Source organism: Mandrillus leucophaeus, unplaced genomic scaffold (assembly GCF_000951045.1).
Source record: "Mandrillus leucophaeus isolate KB7577 unplaced genomic scaffold, Mleu.le_1.0 Scaffold315, whole genome shotgun sequence".
In the NCBI taxonomy this organism is placed as follows: domain Eukaryota; kingdom Metazoa; phylum Chordata; class Mammalia; order Primates; family Cercopithecidae; genus Mandrillus; species Mandrillus leucophaeus.
The window spans coordinates 1,911,668-1,930,960 of record NW_012103310.1 but is presented as its reverse complement, the minus strand read 5'-3'; the positions used below and the strand labels follow the sequence as shown (position 1 = coordinate 1,930,960).

The 19,293-nt window shown below is 38.6% G+C and overlaps 1 protein-coding gene across 2 annotated transcripts in view; it reads right to left on the bottom strand.

Moving 5' to 3' along the window:
• Positions 1 to 846: 846 nt before the first annotated feature.
• Positions 847 to 19,293, bottom strand: part of DYRK1A (dual-specificity tyrosine-(Y)-phosphorylation regulated kinase 1A) — a 98,167-nt gene continuing 79,720 nt past the window's right edge. For both annotated transcript variants that reach the window (XM_011987746.1, XM_011987747.1), the window contains 3 exons: positions 10,496 to 10,802; positions 9,869 to 9,993; positions 847 to 4,166 (listed from right to left, as the gene is read on the bottom strand). In XM_011987746.1, the coding sequence (XP_011843136.1) occupies positions 3,546 to 4,166; positions 9,869 to 9,993; positions 10,496 to 10,802 (1,053 nt within the window). In that variant the 3' untranslated portion in view covers positions 847 to 3,545. The remainder of the gene's footprint in view (positions 4,167 to 9,868; positions 9,994 to 10,495; positions 10,803 to 19,293) is intronic.

Sequence of the window (19,293 nt, the reverse complement as noted above, 5' to 3'; positions counted from 1 at the left end):
AAAGGCAGGCCCAAAGGAAACTGAGAAACTGGCCTAGAACTGAGTGCCTGCTATCTCGTCTTCACGTGTATTTTGATTATGTATCTCCCTGTTGGAAGAACAGAACAGTTAAGTTCACCACCACAAAAGCTGGGAAGCAGTACAGGGGCAAGCTCAATGGTCACTTGTGGGCCTAACACAATTACTGAATCTTTCATGATTTTCTACATGTAGTTTTAAATAAAAATAAGTCGTGTTTTTTTTTTTTTCAGCCCAATATCATAAAATGTGCCCTTTACCGAGGTAAAATTCTCACACCCTAAGAAATAAAACTAATGTAAGTTTTCCTTTCTTACATGTGGTTAACTTCAACTTTACGCAACCAACCTTAATTTTACAGACTCACACTTAACTTTTAAGTAAGTATCTTACCTTTTGAAAGCCACCTTAATATATACTGAAACAGGTTAATTTGTAAGAAGAGAAGACTTTAGGTTACCAACTAAATCACAGTGGCAAGAATTCTAGAATTCTGATATGTCCCCATATGAAGATTTGGGGAAGGAAGAATGAGTATTCGTATTCCCTCTTTCATCCAAGCACGTCAAAGCGTATCAGAGAAAACCACCAGACCTTCACCATCCATTCTAAATGCTACCAACTAAAACACTAGCATTTTGAACCACAAAAATATTATGTAAGCATTCAAATAAAAAAATCAATGTGAAAAATCAAAATGATCTGTTAAACCTCCAATTTTTACTTTCAGAGATTGCTGATGCCTATGTCGATGTATCTCAAATAGTTTCCTTTTTACACATTTAACTCAACTTTGATAGTATACCTACCAGACCTGGACCAGGTTAATTGCATAGGAAGATTTTTACTATGTTTACATTTTTCTTAAATTAATTTTAAAAAAGCATAGTAAAGAGTCTGAGGACAAATTATTCAACTGTTTATCATACATAAGACCGCATGACTATAATACAAAGGGGGGTTCTTTTTTCATTTAACGTTACAATATACACAGCAAGTCCGGACTAGATCTTACAATCTGAACACAGGTATTTAACCTTTTCCATGCTGTTTATGTTTACAATGCACAGAAGTCCTGTAACCAAACTGTGTAGTAAAGCACACAAAACTGGACTGTAACATAACACAGTATGCAGAAGCATTGGATTTTATGATTTTCTTTATGTAAATATCGGTTTAAAAACTGCTTTAGTTTTTTGGTGCTTGCTAAGATGTGGCAACCAGCACAGAAAAAAAATGACCTGACCCATATGATATCTTAACCTTATATTCCTAAACAGCAGTAACTACTGAATTCCTTTTGATATTGCTATACTCAAGATGATATCCTTTTATTCACTGTAAACCTTTAAGAACTACCAAGTTCAAAAAAATCATCCACAGGCTTGACAGTTAATTACAAAATAAATATGGATTTCCTGATAAACAACAAAAAATTTCTGTAGTTTATAAAAACGAATATTTCCAAGTTTCCATTCACATTTACATAGTGTTTAGCCTTTCTTTTGTCACTGTTTACATATAAAAACCTGCTTTTGTTCAGAAAAAAAATTGACCTAGTCAGCCACATGGAATTGCCCAATAGAATGAAAGGCGGTGTTCTGCTGAGTCGTCTTAAAACAGGTTAGCGGCAGAGGTAGATTACTGCTTCTTTTCTAGGCTTCTTTTGATCCTGGACAGGTAAATTACTTCATTCTCCCAATTCAACCGCTCAAAAGTGTCACACCCCAAAATTGGTCAATTTAAAATGGGAACACAAATTTAGCAACTGCCAGACTGTGTTACATTAAGGCAGCGTAATCTCAACACGAGGCACCTGTTAATAATACCAGCCTGTCTGCTCAGGTCACGCACGAGAGTTCTGCTTTACTTGCGCTCATACTCTGGACCTGTTGGTGCAATCAAGGTCTTGCTTTCAAGTTTACAAGTAGGTTAATCAGGAATACAAGAATCAACTGCTGGTTCCATAGCTTCTGGATCCAGTGTCCCTTTACCTTCAGAAGCCTGAACACACTTAGAATGTAACAGATGTTGTAATCTTGAATTAGATGTCAATCTATTATGTTCAGTACACAGATTGCTGTAAATGTATTGGCTATGGATTCAACAACAGTTCCAGTTTTGTTTAAGCAATAGTACAGCCATAATTTTCAACTGACATTTAAAAATGGTCTAGTTACACCTTGTGTCAAAGTGCAGAACTGCTACATTATTGGTTACAGACATCTATGTGCTATAAAAACAGCTTTGGTACAATAAATTATCAAAAAAGAAAATAAATTTTTGTAAAATTCACAGCATAATTGTGAGGCAAAAAAGCAGTCACATAAAATTCTGCATTTTTTAAAAATGTTCAGGATGAACAGAAGACATCTTTGTGCAGAAGAAATGGTGGAGATACCACGTGCCGAGAAAAAGCAAAAGAAAAAGTAAAAAGCAGGAAGGGACACAGCTGTAGCTATTTCCATCAAAGCAAACCACTACTTCTGTGACCTTCAACCAATAAGGAAGTCAACTTTATGACACACGCAAAGTGACCTTGCAATACCTTACAATTAGTGGGTCACAAAAGTCTATTTTAAAAGAAAGGCCTCTTGAATTACCCATTCTCTGTGTTTTCAGCATTAAGGACTGTCTGCAAAAGCATGTCCAAAAGTGATTGCATCTGAAATGGTAGGCTCTTCTAATTTCGAGTCCAAATCCATAAGGCCAAAGGTTATCCCAAAGACCACCACTCAGACCTCCCCAGGACTGGCCACGACTGACCCGTTGATTGCTTCTCAGTGCACCTTGGTTAGGAGACCAGTCACGTTCCATCCTATCTTCCTGTGGCCTCTACAACAGGAGAGCCACAGGATCCCATGTAATTGCTGCTTTGATCCTCAGTAGGTTCAGATAGGAGAGTTCTGATCCCCGCCACTCAGCATGCTTACTGTGCCTGACAAACTTCAACACAACCGTCCCTTTCATACAGCTGAAGATGGTGTTTGTGGAAGCTGGAGGTCCCTCTTCCTTACAGTACTGCATTTCCGTGCCCAAGTGTGTTTAGAGGACTTAAAAACCCGAATTTCCCACCCTCCCACCCAAAACAAAACAGAACAAAAAAATAGTAGGGGGGACAAAAAGAAAAAAAAACACCCTCATGGGCCCTTTATGCAAATTATGTGCAGTGCCTTTTATTTTAAAATTAGTTGGCAAATGACCAAGACCAACATCTGAATATTTTTGCTGAATAGAAAGACCAAAAAAACCCACTATGACTGGGATGTGGCAAGTTAAAATGGGGGAGCAAAAAGAGGATACCTCTGAGCTATCCATGAAGATGGGTTTGGACATGGCTCTTTTAAACACTTCAATGTCCCTTTGCAATCTTTTCAAGTTAAAAAAAAAAAAAGTCAGCTTTGCCCTCTTGTAGCGGTTCAGTGTGTTAATCTCCTTCTGATTCAAGCAGCTTTGCACTTTGTTTTTGGAAAAAAAACACCACTTCTATAAAAACACACAAGAAACAAACTCAAGTTTCAATGTAGTCACGAGCTAGCTACAGGACTCTGTTGCACACAAACTCCTGTCATGGGGGACTCTTCTCTATCAGCCCCTTGCCTCATTGTCAGATGTCCTTCAGTCATGTAATGTGCAGGACCTGTATTAGCAGAAAATTGGTAAGTTGGATGTCCAGCTATGCCAGTCTCTTGGCGGGGATTGGAGTAGACGGTCAAATTAACGTCCATAGCTCCATTCTGTCCAAAGTCCAAGGTATTAGCAGCCACTGGGCGATTCTGGTAGGCCTGATTGCCTTGATTACCAGTAGAGGAGGAAGATGTCGAGGAAGAAGTCGTTGAGGAAGACAGGGATGTCATGGAGTGGTGACTGTGGCCAACCTCCATAGAATCTTGGGTAGAGGAGCTATTCGTTGGAGAATTGTAGACCCTTGGCCTGGTCCGGTTACCCAAGGCTTGTTGTCCATGGTGGTGGTGATGGTGGTGGTGGTGGTGATGGTGATGGGAACTGTTACCATGGTGATGATGCAATGCATTCTGTTGAGGGGCTACATGAAAGGTTGTTTCTTGAACAGGATGAGTTTCAACAGTGACCTGTGTAGGAGCTTCAGTGCCTGACCAACCAAGAGGAGCAGGAAATTGCTGACGCACCTGAAAGAACAGATTTTTTAAAGGATTTTTCAGAGGACTGTTTCCAAGCTTCAATCTTCCATCAAAAGCGATGACACAAACTAGCATTACATTAATCACGGGTTAAGTGTTTTTGAAACTTTTAATGTGTTAGATGGTTTTATAACACAACATCCCAAATACATTCAAGGGCAAAAAAATTTCATCATGAAAGCTGCAATTTGTAGAAAGTTATATCCTTAAATAGGTTCATTTATTTCACTAGCCACTGTCTTCCCTTGGGAGCACTGTTTATGCTAGGGGTCTGCAAATATTCCCCAAAAAAGGCCAGATAGTATTCTAGACAGGTCCAGAAGGAAGTCTTTACTTATCCCTCATGTCCTTCCTCTCTCCACCTTTCTTCTTTCAATAAAGGACTACTATCTACCCAGCTGCTTAACAATGCCTCTGTCCAACCCATGAGCAAGAACTTACGCGTCCACCTATGAAACAGATGCCAAATTTGGCCTCTTCTCTTCATCCCCACCACCTCCTCTTGCCTAGGCTAACATAACAGCCCCCTAAATGAACTCCTTGCTTCCATCCTTGCCCTTCTCCAAAGGGTAGCAGGAACAATCTTTTTGTAACACAAATCCAATCACTTCCTTATTTAAAATCCTTTAATGACTTCTCACTGCACTTAGAAAAACAAAACAATCCCAAACGGATACAACGGTCTGCATCACCTGGCCAATGCCCACTTCTCCAACCTCTTTTTCCACCCATCCTATCCCTGGCTACCTGGGTTCCAACCAAAGGCGGCTTGCCTTCCATTCCTCCCCTGGGTCACTATCTCTCAAATGCCTCAGTGTACTAATAACACGCTGCTCCCCTCTGCCTAGAAATGTTCTTATTTCTCGGATTTTCTTATTGCTTGGATGTCTCTTTTTCATCACTTCAGTTCCAGAGCCTTCCCTGACCACTCTGACTGATACTGCGTCAACCACTGTGGTAGAAGCTACAGGTTGTGCACAGTATTCTTCTCGTTCCTGAGCACATGGCTACACAACACTTCCCAACCTCCCTTGTACTCACTGATGGCCATATGTCTAAGCTGTCAACGGAATGTGAATGAAACTTTGTATGTCACTGCTAGCCTGGCACACAAAACAGTACCTCCCAAGTCCTTCTGCCTGCTGGACACAGTAGACACAGTAGACAATTAGGCCCTAGGGCATGGTGGAACCACAAGATGGTAGGAAACAGGACCTGGAAGACAGCCTAGCCACTAACCTGAACACCTATTCTGGACTGTTAGACAAAAATGAAGGAAACTTGGTACTCCTTAAGCTACCATATTTTGGGGGTCTATCTGTCATATCAGAGTTTGGCCTACTCTAATACATCCTATCCAACAGTCATTAATAAGAGAATAAGTCATTCTCTTATTTTCTTTTTAAGAGCTAACGCTACTTGCCACTTTTATTCATGTTCATTTTATTTACTTGTGTCACTGTAAGCTCTAGGAAGGCAAAAGGCTCAGTCTCTATCACCAGTGGCTGGCACAAATTAAGTGTTTATTCAACGAAGGTGGTCTGAGAACCAAACTTTTAAGAGATACTACTGAAAACAATCAGTAGAAAAGTTGGCAGTGAGTTCTCAGAAAAGAAAATACTAATTGTTTATATATGAAGTTAATCAAGTTACTGGATTAGAAAATCACATGGGGGCAATCTGGCAATAGTTATCAAAATTATAAATCACGTTACCCTTTGAAACAGTCATTCTGCTTGCAGGAATTTGTATCACAGATAAAATGTGTATGTGTGAATGAGACACATACAGTGGTGCCTCCTTATCCGCAAGAGATACAGTCCACGATCCCCACCAGATGCCTGAAACTGCAGAGGACCAAACCCTCTATATACTATGTTTTTTGATCTGATAATCTGGATGGCTACAAAGTAACTTATCTACTGTGTGGACACGCTAGACAAAGGGATGAGTCACACCTAGGGTGGGACAGCATGAGATTTCATCGTGCTACTCGTAACAGAATTTAAAACTTATGAATTATTTCTGAAATTTTCCACTTAATATTTTTGGATCATGATTGACTGAATAACTGAAACCGTGGATAAGAAGGGACACTACTGTACAGGATTATTTATTAAAGTACCATTTGTAAATAGTAAAAAAGGTTGGAAATGAACTAAACGCCCATTAATAAATAGGGGACTGGTGGCCAAAGCGGCACACGCCTATAATCCCAGCACTTTGGAAGGCTGAGGTGGGAGGATCAGTTCAGCCCAGGAGTTCAAGACCAGCCTGGGAAACATAGTGAGACCTCACTGCAGGGTGTGCTGGGACACAACTGTAGGCCCATTTACTTAGGAGGCTGGGGTGGGAGGATCACTGGAGCCCAGGTGCTCAAGGCTGCAGTGAGCTGTGATTGCGCCACTGCACTCCAGCCTGGGTGACAGAGCAAGACCCTAGCTCTAAAAATAAATAAATACATGAATAAACAAACAATAGGGGAATGGTGAAAAGACTTATGGAATATCTAACAGGATACTGTGCAAATAAATAAAAGAATGAAAAAGCTCTCTATGTATTGATACAGAGAGTGCTCCAAAATACATGTCAAGACTAGAAAAACCAAGTTGTTTTGAAACAGTTTGCCTGGTATGGTACTATTTGTGTACAAAGGGTGGATGAAGAGTATGTATTTGTATTTGCTTGAATATGTATAAAATATCTCCAGAAGTATACAAAAAACTAATAAACTAGTAACACTGGTTTAGAAATTGAGGGGCTAGAAGGCATGGAAGGAAGGAAAACCTTTCACTGAATTCCCTTTTATATTTACTTATTTTTAAAACCATGTGACTATAGCAACCACTCAAAAATTAAGTAATAAAAAAGGATTTGAAGCAAAATCTTGACCTCTGTGAAATCCAGGTGGGAGGAACACGGTGTCTTATGCTACTCTTGTAAATGTTTGCAGTATGGAATAGATCTGGAAGAAAGAAAGGGAAGAAGACGAGACAGGCGGATAGTCTAAAGATTTAGAGAGAGCCCATGGGAGTAGTGATACTTAAGACCTGAAGCATAAATAGTAGTTACCAAAGCAAAACGAGGAGGAAAGGAGTATTCCAGGCTGAGAGCACAGGAAATGTGAGAAAAGAGAGAGAGAACGTGGCATATTACACAAAGTGAAAAATAAATCAGTGTGACTAGGGTGAGTGAAGAGGAGAAAGAATGGCCTCGGTGGGGACCAGAACCTACAAAGCACCAATGCCTTGGTAAGAAGTCTACATTTCATTTCAGGTAGAAGGGCAAGTCAAAACTGGTTTAAAGTAGGGAAAATAGGCCGGGTGCGGTGGCTCATGCCTGTAATCCCTGCACTTTGGGAGGCCGAGATGGGCAGATCACCTGAGGTCGGGAGTTCACAACCAGTCTGGCCAACATGGCAAAACCCCATCTCTACTAAAAATAGAAAAATTAGCCAGCATGGTGACATGTGTCTGTAATCCCAGCTACTCAGGAGGCTGAGGTAGGAGACTTGCTTGAACCAAGGAGGCGGAGGTTGCAATAAGCAGAGATCATGCCATTGCACTCCAGCCTGGGAGATAGAGTGAGACTCCACCTCAGAAAAAAAAAAAAAAAAAAAAAAAGAGTAGGGAAAATAGCAAGAACAGACTGCTTTAGAGAAAGCTCACTTGGCTGCACGGAAGAGAATGGTGCTGACAGGTGAATGGAATTAGACACTCCACAACCGTTTTAGACACTCCAAAACTCTTTCTAGTAAGACAGGTCATAACAACCAGGCAAAGTGAAAGGTGGAGAATAAAAACGTATTAAGATGTGGTGAATCCAGATAATTTACTCTCTGATTCAGTGTGGGGAAAGACGGAGAGAGAAGTGCCCCCAGATTTATGACTTGAGCAAATGGGTAAATTTAGGGCCATTTTTACAAAGAATGGCAAAAGTAGAAGAGTTGGGAAGGAAGTGAAATGATGACACCAGTTTATGTGCTGTGTGTGCACATATTGTTGAGACTTTCAAGGTGACATTCATAGTAAACAATTAGAAAGGCCCTAGGGGTTCAGAAGTGAAGTCTAAGTCAGAAGTCAAGACTTAAGAGCAACTGGCATGAAGATGGTGACTGCAGGCCCCGGCACGTGTGGCTGAAATCATCGAGGAAACATTAAGGGGAGTAGGGCAGGGACACGTGTCACGCCTCGAGGAACACTCAGGTTTCAGGGGTGGGTAGAAGAAAAAAAAACAAACAAAGAGACAGTGAAGGAAGGGGCAGAGAAATGGGGGGACAGAGAATCATCCTCCCAAGGAAACCAGCAGTGAGTATTTCAAAGAGTGGGTAAAAGTCAACACTTCCAAATGAAGTTGTAGAATGCAGAAAGATAGCATTAGGGTGTCCACTGGACCCATCAATGAAGGTCACCGCTGACACCGGCAGGAGAGCTGGAGGGCAGGACCTAAGCGGAACAGGCAAGGAGGTCTTCAGAGTAAAGAGACAAAGACTACAGGCAGCAGTAGTACAGGGAAAGAAAGGGGGACACGCAAAGGTGCTGCTTAAGATGGGAGAGGCCCGAGGATGAGGAAATGCTGATCAACAGAAAAAGCCACAAGAAGAGAGAATGAAGACACCAGAGCCGAGGGAGACCAAAGGGCAAAGTCCCCATGACGGCAGGAGAGAGGGGATCGGGGCAATGAGTAGGCTTGGCCTTAGGCAAAAAGAAAATACATTGCTCCTAACAAAAAAGGGGTAGAGAAGTGGACAGTGCACACACAGGCAGGATCATGTATTCAATGCTACAAAGCGGAAAGAGTTCCTGTCTGAAGACTCTTTTCCTTACAATGCAAAGACTGGGTGAGAACAGAGAAGGGGAGGGCAAAGGTTTCTAAGAGCAGAAAGTTTGAAACTATTATTAAAGAGAACAGCAGAGGATGGGACAACTCGGGAAACACGTAAGACTGCCCAGCAGTGGTTGGTGAGTATTAACAGTGCTGACAAACAGCTGCATGTGGGATTTTCTCCAGCACCATTCATTCAGCTGCCTTAGTCACAAGAATGGAGAGCGCTCTTCAACAGCAGTTTACTCATCCATCAAATACTACACTGGCCTCTCACCTTCAAACACCACCATGCAAAATTCTGTATGAACCAACTTACAACTTTATCAGATGATTTAAATATTTTCACCATCACCATCTGCTTCACTCCAATTTTGAAAAAGTACTTAATTAGATCCTCTTCTTCAACAGGTTTAAAAACAGAAAGCAAATAAAACAACAACAAAAAAAAGGTTAAAATCAAACCAGAAACTGATTCATAATCCAGGACTACAAGTGCTAAAAAATCATGGGAGGAAGCAGAGTCGAGTCATTAATATCATGACCCAGGGAAATTTATTCAGCCCATGAAGTCTCAGTTTCCACTGTAAAATGGGAAGCTGCTTTGGTAAATGAGATAAACACAGGGAAGAAACCGTTCAAAACAACTGCTATGCCCCCAGTAAGTGTTAGCCACTTCTAGACAAGGAGGAGGACAACTGCAAGAATGTGCTTCTCTATGATAAATACTGATAGTTTCTTAGACAGCAGAACATCATGAACTTCTAGGGTAAATGATACGGTCATTCTAAAGGCACCTGGCATCCAGTGCTGCTCTACCTGAGCACGGCAGGTGACACAAGCAAATGAACCATGTGCGAGCTCACCTGGGGACTGTGTGTCTCGCAGTCCATGGCCTGCACGGCAGCTGTGAAGTGCCCGCCACTGTGCCGATGCTGGTGCGTCGGATCCGACCGGGCTCTCCCACTGTTGCTTGTCCCCGATGAGCCACCTGAAATATCATAACACAAAACAATACAACTGTGAGTTTAAAATTCAATTTGTTCAAATTTATACTCTGAAACTATACCATTAAAATTGGAAGTATTCACACACACACCACAAAATCTCTAATATTAACTTGAAAGTATATCACAAAGTCTTCATACTCTGACTAAAACCAGGTTCTCTCTCGTCCACCACTGAACTAAAACACAATGAAGTCTGGTTTCCCCTTGTGGGAAAACTCAAGCAATGTGGACAAAAATTCCATTTAAGAAGTAGTTTAAACTGCTGGTTAGTAAATAGATTTCCAACTGCCAAACAGAATTTATTACATGCGTAACTAAATATTGGAGCTTTGGGGAGATGAATTTATTGCTAACTATAAAGAACAGATTTAAGTAAATGCTCCCCATTAAATTAACAAATTTAATCAACACTTTAAAGTAATCCCACTTCATAAAGAAAACACAAAACATTCCCAAGCCTAATCTAACCGCAGCAACACAGACCTGAGCTTGATGATGTACTGGAGGTGGTGCCCGAAGACTGAGACTGCTCCATGGCGGGGCTTGTAGACACACTATTACTTGTATTTGTACCTTCATCAGCTGTTTTCTTGAAGAAACTGTGCTGCAGAGCATAATAAGGTTGAATTCGAGTTTTGGGGTCATAATCAAGCATCCTTAAAATGAGGTCTTTGAACTTCAAGTAGTCAGCGACCGTATGACCTGACTCCCCAGCACGTCGCCCACCAGGTCCTCCTGTTTCCACTCCAAGAATGTTATGAAGTTTACGGGTTCCTGGTGGTTTGTACTCCTGTAAGAGAGAAGATGAAAGGCTTTCTCTAAATTTGGTGGAATACGTAAACACTCACATAATTTAACTTCAAATGTGTTTAAATATATGTTGAGGCCTTTATTAAAAAGGACACTTCATAATTAAATCCTCTGCCTTTTCACACATTAGTATCCCAAATGCATGGCAGTTACAGTTCAACATAATTCTGAGACCAAAAATGGCTATAAATGGCCCAGGGGTTAGTAAACTGTGGCCTGATCCAGAGCCTGGTTTTCTATAGCACCAGCTACAAACGTTTTTTCTGTTTTCAAAGGTTGTAAAAACAAGCAACCAAAACCAAAAAACATGTAACAGAGGCCCACAAGGCTGAAAGCATTTTCTCTCATCTTTTACAGAGAGCACGCGTGCCCCTGCCCACCCTGGCTGGTAGCCTCTTTCCTGCCTAACTGTGCACCCTCGGCACCTGCTACACTTCCTTCACCAACAGCAGCCCAAGAAAGCTATGGCAATCACACCAAGGATGTTCTACATAAAAAGGCACTCGCCTAACCCTACCTGCTCAGAGTAGAAAAAGAGAAAATTATGTATGCTTCCCTTTAGAAAATCTATGTAATAATAAATTAACGTGTGTTCAGATTCCCTGAAAACCCATTTTTTGATAGATAACAGTATAACCCTTAAAACCTCTATAAATATGGAATTTATTAAGAATAGCATAACCAGACTTTGACTTCTAGTTACAATGCAGAAATGTGTGAGATGATTGTTCCTTCTCTAATAAGTCATAAAATCACTGACTTTTAAAGACCCATCAGAGAGCTGCCTGAGGATCCAAAGTTGGAACAAAAATCCCCTGAATTCTACAAAATGAAAAGTCTCTCCTGGAAGAGATCTGCAGTGGGAGAAAGAGAAGCACGCCACAGGTGAGCGAGAAGACTCCAGCCCAAGTCTGAACCAACTTCTGACGGTCAGGTGTGGACAGACAGAAGGATGGGGCAGTACAGCGGGAGGAAGGCGATCTCCCAGGCACGGAGGGTTAGGAGTGGGGCTGCTGGCTGGGCAGTAATGTATAGAGACCACTAGATTTTCCCTGGTTCTAAAGACACAAACACTGCTGAAGCGAATGTCGTGATCCCAGCTCAAAACATCTGAAGACAATGGGGAATAGAATCTAAGTCAAACAAGCAAAGCCTACAGGCAGCTAAGCTACAAAAGAAATCAAATCAGCCCCACATGAGGGGCCCGACAGAGTAAGAGGCCTCTTTCTGAGGGAAAATATGACTCATCTTTAACTGTTCTTAAGCAAGGAAAGTTTGTCACACATTTTAAAATTACAGACATTTTTAAAAAACGACGTCCACAATCACATGAAAGGAAAAAAACCCAGTAGAAGATACACATAAATAAATGGTACAGATGTTGAGAGTAGCAGACTGGAACTTTAAAATAATTACGATAAATTACTTCTAATAAATTATGATAATTAAACAATTTAGTTCAAAAGGTGGACAACATATGAACAGATGTAGAATTTCAGAGGAGAAAAACTATATTTAAAACAAAATAGAAATGCCAGAACTAAAAAATATAGGCTGGGCTCATGTCTCTATACCCAGGTTGAGGTGGGAGGACTGCTTGAGTCCAGGAGTTCAAGACCAGCCTAGGGACCATAGCCAGACCTCGTCCCTACAAAAAATTTTAACAGCTGGGTATGGTGCCTGTACCACTCCTGTAGTCTGAGCTACCTGGGAGGCTGAGGCAGAGGAACTCCTTGAGCCAAGGAAGTCAAGGCTGCAATGAGCCATGATCACACCATTGCACTTTAGCCTGGGCGACAGAGTGAGAACCTGTCTCAAAAATAACAATAACATCACATGAATCCATTTAATAGATTCAACAGCAGACTGGACTCAGCACAAGGAAAAACAAAATGAGTAAACCAGAAGATAGAAAAAGAAATTATCCAAATTAAAAACACAAACAGAAAACAGAATGAATAAATCAGAGACCACTGGGATAATATTCAGCACTGTAACATACATATCACTGAAGAACTAGAAGAAAGATGAAAGCACAACAAATATTTGGAAAGACTATGTCTGAGGATTTTCAAAAACTGATGATAGAGGTCAACCCACAGATTCAAGAAACTCAGGGAACTCCCAGGAGAATAAATACAAAGAAAATCATACGTAGGTAAATAGTCAAACTGTAGAAATCAAACAAAGAGAAAACATTAAAATCAGCCAGACGGAAGAGGGGGAAATATTATATGCAGGGGAATAATGCTAAGAATAACCACTGACTTCTCTACAGAAACAGTGTAATCCAGAAAAAAAGTCAATATACCTGGAAGCAATATCGTAACATCTTTTTCTTTTGCTGAAAGAAAGAAGTTAATCTATAATTCTATATTCACTGAAAATATCTTCCAAAAAATAAAGGTAAACAAATATTTTCAGATCAACACCTGTTGACAGAATTCATTAGGATAACTTACTCATTATAAAATAAAAGTTAAAGGAAGGTCTTGAGGCTAAAGAAATAATACCAGATGGAAGCTAGGAATTGCAAAAAGTAATGAAGAACACCAGAAAAGAGCAAATATAAGGATAAATATAAAAGATCTATTATCCTTATTTTATCTGCTTTTAAATTTCTTTTGTGCGTTTAAATCTATTTTTTATTTAAACAGCCAATAATGTGTTGTGAGATGTAACATGCAAAAGTAATACAAGTGCACAAGAGGTAGATAGAATCACATGGTTATCACACTGTTTAACAAGCAATATATTATTATTTGAAGGTAAACTAATGTTAATGGTGCATATTATAAAAGGAACACTAAACATGACACATAGAGGAATAAGTAAAAAATCAATATGGGAGATAAAATAAAATGCCAAAAGTATTCAACAAACCTCCCCACAAAAGGCAGGAAAGAAGGAACAGGAAACAACGAACAGGAAAGACAAACAGAACGCAATTAAACCAAAACTCTGAATAACGGGTTAACTACTATCAGACTAGATTAATAAACGACCTGACCATATATTGCACACAACACAAAAATAATTCTGTAAATATAAAGGTATGCACAGGTTTACAGTAAAAGGGTAAAAGTGTGTGTGTGTGTATACACATGTTGCATACTTTTCTTCATATCTTTTTTATCTACACACACACACACACACACACACACACACACACACCATGAAAATACCAAGAATAAGAATACTGGTTAAGACTACAGTAGTATCAGACAAAGCAAACTTAAAGACAAACATTACTAGAGACAAAGAGGAGCATTTCAGGATGATAAAAGGGTCAATTTATTAGTAAGTCATAACAATATCAAACATGCATACACCTATTAACAAAGCTTCAAAAACCATAAAGCAATGTTACAAAGGAGTCTAAGACAAATCCAAACTTATCAATAAAGACTCCTCTCTCAATTACTGACAGAATATACACATACACAAAGATATAAAACAATTTCATCTACAATGATAGTTGGAGACCACTACACCAAACACACACAAAATACAGTTCTTATTAAGCACACGTAAAACATTCACAAAGACACATTAGATGCTAGGCCATAAAACAAGTCTCAGTTTTAAAGGACTGAAATCACGTTCTGTGACCAAACTGCTACTAAACTAGAAATCAGTAAGATATCTAGAAAATCCTCAAATATTTTGAAATTATGTAACAAAATTCTAAATAATGACAGGTTAAAGAAGAAATCACAAGTTAGAAACATTTCAGAATGACTGTTTAAAGCATATAAAAAGTGGCCAGGTGTGGTGGCTCATGCCTGTAATCCCAGCACTTTGGGAGGACAAGGCAGGTGGATCATGAGGTTAAGAGATCGAGACCATCCTGGTCATATGGTGAAACTCTGCCTCTACTAAAAATACAAAAATTAGCTGGGTGTGTGTAGTCCCAGCTACTTGGGAGGCTGAGACAGAAGAGTTGCTTGAACCTGGGAGGCTGCGGTTGAAGTGAGCCAAGATTGCACCACTGCACTCCAGCCTGGCAACAGAGCGAGACTCCGTCTCCAAAAAAAAAAAAAAGAAAGAAAGAAAAAGAAAACAAAAAAGAAAAACCAACAACAAAAACATACAAAAAGCTGCAGAATGCAGCTAAAGCAGTGCTTAGAGGGAAATTCATACCATTAAATTCTATAGTAGCAAAAAGGCTTAAAAATCAATGATCTAGTTTCCACCTTTAAGAAGCAAGAAAAGGAGTAAATTCAACCCAAGTAAATGGACATAATGAAGAGCAAAAAAACCCAGAAACTAGATCAAGAATAGAAAAAGAGGCCAGGCGCGGTGGCTCACACCTGTAATCCCAGCACTTTGGGAGGCCGAGGCAGGCAGATCACAACGTCAGGAGATCGAGACCATCCTGGCTAACACGGTGAAATCCCATCTATACTAAAAATACACAAAATTAGCCAGGTGTGGTGGCGGGTGCCTGTAGTCCCAGCTACTTGGGAGGCTGAGGCAGGAGAATGGTGTGAACCCGGGAGGCAGAACTTGCAGTGATCTGAGATTGCGCGCCACTGCACTCCAGACTGGGAGAGAAAGGGAGACTCCGTCTCAAAAAAAAAAAGAAATCAACAAAGTCAAAAGCTGGTTGTCTGAAAGGATTAATAAACTTGATCAACCCTGAGCAAGACTACTTGGGGAAAAAACAGAAAGTACAAACGGCCAATATCAGGAATAAAAGAGAGACTTAGCAATTAAAAAAAAAAAAAAATCACTATAGATTCTCTAGATATTAAAAAAAAAAAGTAAAATATTATTGATAATTTTATGCCAACAAATTCAACAATTTAGGTGAGAAGGAAAAGATTCTTGAAAGATACAACTTACCAAAACCAACTTAAAAAATTTAGATAACCATATTTTTAACAAAAAACATAAATTATAATGAAATAACCTTCTAACAAAAAATGCCCCAGGTTCTGATGGTTTCATCAATGACCTCTACTAAACATTACAAAAGAAATAATGTCAACCAATCATATGCAAATTTTCTCAGAAAAATCAAGAAAAAATATTTCCTAATAGTTTCACAAGTCCAGCATAACCCTAAAATCAAACCCTAATGATGGTATTATTAATAAAACTTTAGACAAATATCCATTAATGACATAGAAACAAAATTCCTTACCAAGAGACTAGCAAACTGAACTGAGCAATATATATAAGAGAATAGCATATCAAGGCCAAGTGTAGTTTCTCATAGGGTGGGGCTTAACATTCAAAAAATTAATGCATTTTACCACAAAACAGGAGAAAAATTGTATGATGATCCCTATAGATGCAGAAAAAACATGACAATATTCAAAACCCACTCATGATATTAAAAAAGCAAAAAAGATATACAATTGAAAAAATAAAACTTGTCTTCATTCATGGCGCATAAGATTGTTTAAGTAGAAAGCCCTATCAAATTTCAACAACGAAAATATATTCATCCCTCAGTATATGCAGGGGGTTGGTTCCAGGATCCCCCCACTAAATATACTAAAATTCACACATACTCAAGCTCCACAAGGAGACTGTGTGGAACCCACATATGTGAAAAGTTCGCCCTCATACACAGGTTTCACATCCAGGGAATACTGTATTTTTGATCCACATTTGACTGCAGATGTGGAACCCTCAGATATAGAGGACTGACTGTATTTGTTGGAAAAAAATCTGCATACAAGTGGACCTGTGTGGTTCACACCTGTATTGTTCAAGGGTTATCTGTACTAGAATAGGTGAATTTAGCAAGGTCTTAGGATACAAAAATCAGTTGCATTTCTATATACCAAAAATGAAAAATTATGAAATTATACATTTTAAATGTCATTTAAAATAGCATCTAAAAAATTAAAAACTTAGGAATAAAGTGAACAAAATATGTAAGACTTCTGCATTAAAAACTATAAAACACTGCTGAGAGATTTCAAGCCCTAAATAAATGGAGAGATAACCCATCTTTATAGAGTGGAAGACTTAATATTGTTAAGATGTCCATTTTCCTGACGGAAACCCCAATTGCAACTCAAATCAAAATGCTAGCATGATTTTTTGGTAGAAATTTACAAGCTGATTCTAAAATTCATGTGTGAATAGAAAGGACCTAGAATTGAAAACATATCAATAGGGTAAAATAATTGCTTTCATCAAATGCTACTGTAACTATGACGTAAGCATATGGAAGAAAATGAATTTCAACTCCTTCACCCTGTTCCACACTCAAAAATTAATTCAAGATGGACCACAGAATCTTAACTGTAAAAAGCAGATTAAAAAAAAGAAAAAACCTTTTAGAAGAAAACATAGAAGAGTATCTTCACAAACTTGGAGATGGCGAAGATTTCTCAGGATAAAAAAAGAACCAAAAAAAAAAAAAAGTTGACAAATACAACTTCATCAATATTAAAACTTCCTATTCATCAAAAGATACCATATTAAGAAAGGAACAGGCAAGCCACAGTCTAGGGAAATACACTGACATATATGTGACAAAAAAACTTAATGACAAAGGACTACTCAGTCATTAAACAACTCAGTAACACAAGCAAAAGATGGGAAAGACCTGTGACAAAGAAGATATATGCAAGGCTAATAAGCATACGAAAAGGTGGTATCATTAGCCATGAAGAAATGCAAATGCAAACCATTACATATCCACTACAGAATGGCTAAAATCCAACAGACAAACTATATAAAATAGTGAGGATGTCATGCAACTGGAACACTCATATATCATGGGAATATAAAATAAAACAACTTTGGAGAACTGGTGTTTTCTTGTGAAGGTAAACACATACCCTATGACCTGGCAATTCTTCTCTTAGATTGTGCTGTGAGGGAAATGAAAACATACGTATGAAAGAGTGTTCTCAGTAGCCTTATTCATAACAGTCCCAAACTGTGAACAAACCAAATGACCACTGACAGGTGAATATAAATTATGGCATGTTCATTCAATGAAATATCTTGAAGCAATAAAAAAAAATTCCTAAGACATACAATATTGATGAATTTCCAAAAGCAATACATTTATTGAGTGAAGAAAACCCAAAACTAAACAATAAATACTATAAGGCTCCATTTATACTAAGTTTGCCAATGAAAAAGCAAAGCTAGTCTTTGATGACAGAAATCAGAAAGCAGTGAGGTAACAGAAAAGGGTCACAAGAGGATTTGGGGTGAGAGAAGTCTTTCATATTGGTGTAGATGGGGGGCATTGCTGTACATAAAGGTGAAAACAAACTCAATACTTAAGATCTGTGTATCTTACAATCTATAAACTGTACTTCAAAAAACAGCATCATTTATTGTCTTCTTCACTCTCCACCTCCATCAAGAAAAAAATATCTAGTATTTATTTCATTATTGGAAAACCCTAATATGGGGCTTCTGAAATGTAGAATGAGAAAGTAAAAGTAAAAATAAAATCAGTAAATAAACCACAAAGAGACAGCCAATGAAAGTACATGCACATCTATTTGTATCTCTGGTCAAAATTCTTAGTGTACCATTTGTAATGTAATAATTTGATAATGAATTTGATTTTTTTGTTGCAAAATTTATCTCTTAAAAGCAAAATATTTCATGTTTTTAAAAATTAAGCTGCTTAAGTTAACTGCTAAGTGTGACTAAAACAAATCTCATAAAAATCTACTTAATTTACATGTATTAAATGTATGTTATCTACTTCCAATTTTAAAAGGGAAAAGATAATCTACTCATTTCTGAAATGCCCCCACCCCAAATAACTAAAAATAATACCTATAGATCAATTTGAAAGAAATGATAGGTCACTGTGGTTTTTGTAAGGCAGAGACTTAAGAGATGGAATGGCATGTTTTATTGAGGAAAAAATAGCAGAAGCAAAATATAAATAAATAAATCTGAAATGGAGAAAGCAGCAGTCTGTATCACAGAGAGAGACAACATAAAAAAGATTTAATTTCCTCTCCATGCTAATTCAAACTGGTAGGAACTCCTTTAAATGCTGGTGAAGCTAGTAAGGATTCCCAGGCTAAGTTTTGGTTATATGGAAAATGGGCCATGATTAATGAGCTATGTGGATAAAGAAAAAACAAGGGCCCAGGAGGTCTCAATAGCATTTTCCATCCTTTCCTCATGGGGAATAGGCATAATTTAGCAGCTGGAAACTGCACTGCCTACAGCTTTAGTGAATATGGCAGAACACAATAACTTACACATCAGTTCTGAAAGATACAGTTACATATGTGCTTCTAAATATTCTAAAGAAAATAATCTGGTATTAAAAGTTATGACTCCGCAGCTATGTGGAAGTGAATTAAGGCAATCAACCACCATCACCTTCAGTTTGCTGAAAATGACACCTGGTGGCAGTGTCGCTAAAATACAATGCAAATAATAACTGAAACAAAAATAAACTCTTAAATGTTATAAATGCAAAACTTCAATCACAAGGTGACTTCTGTATGTACATATGTGTG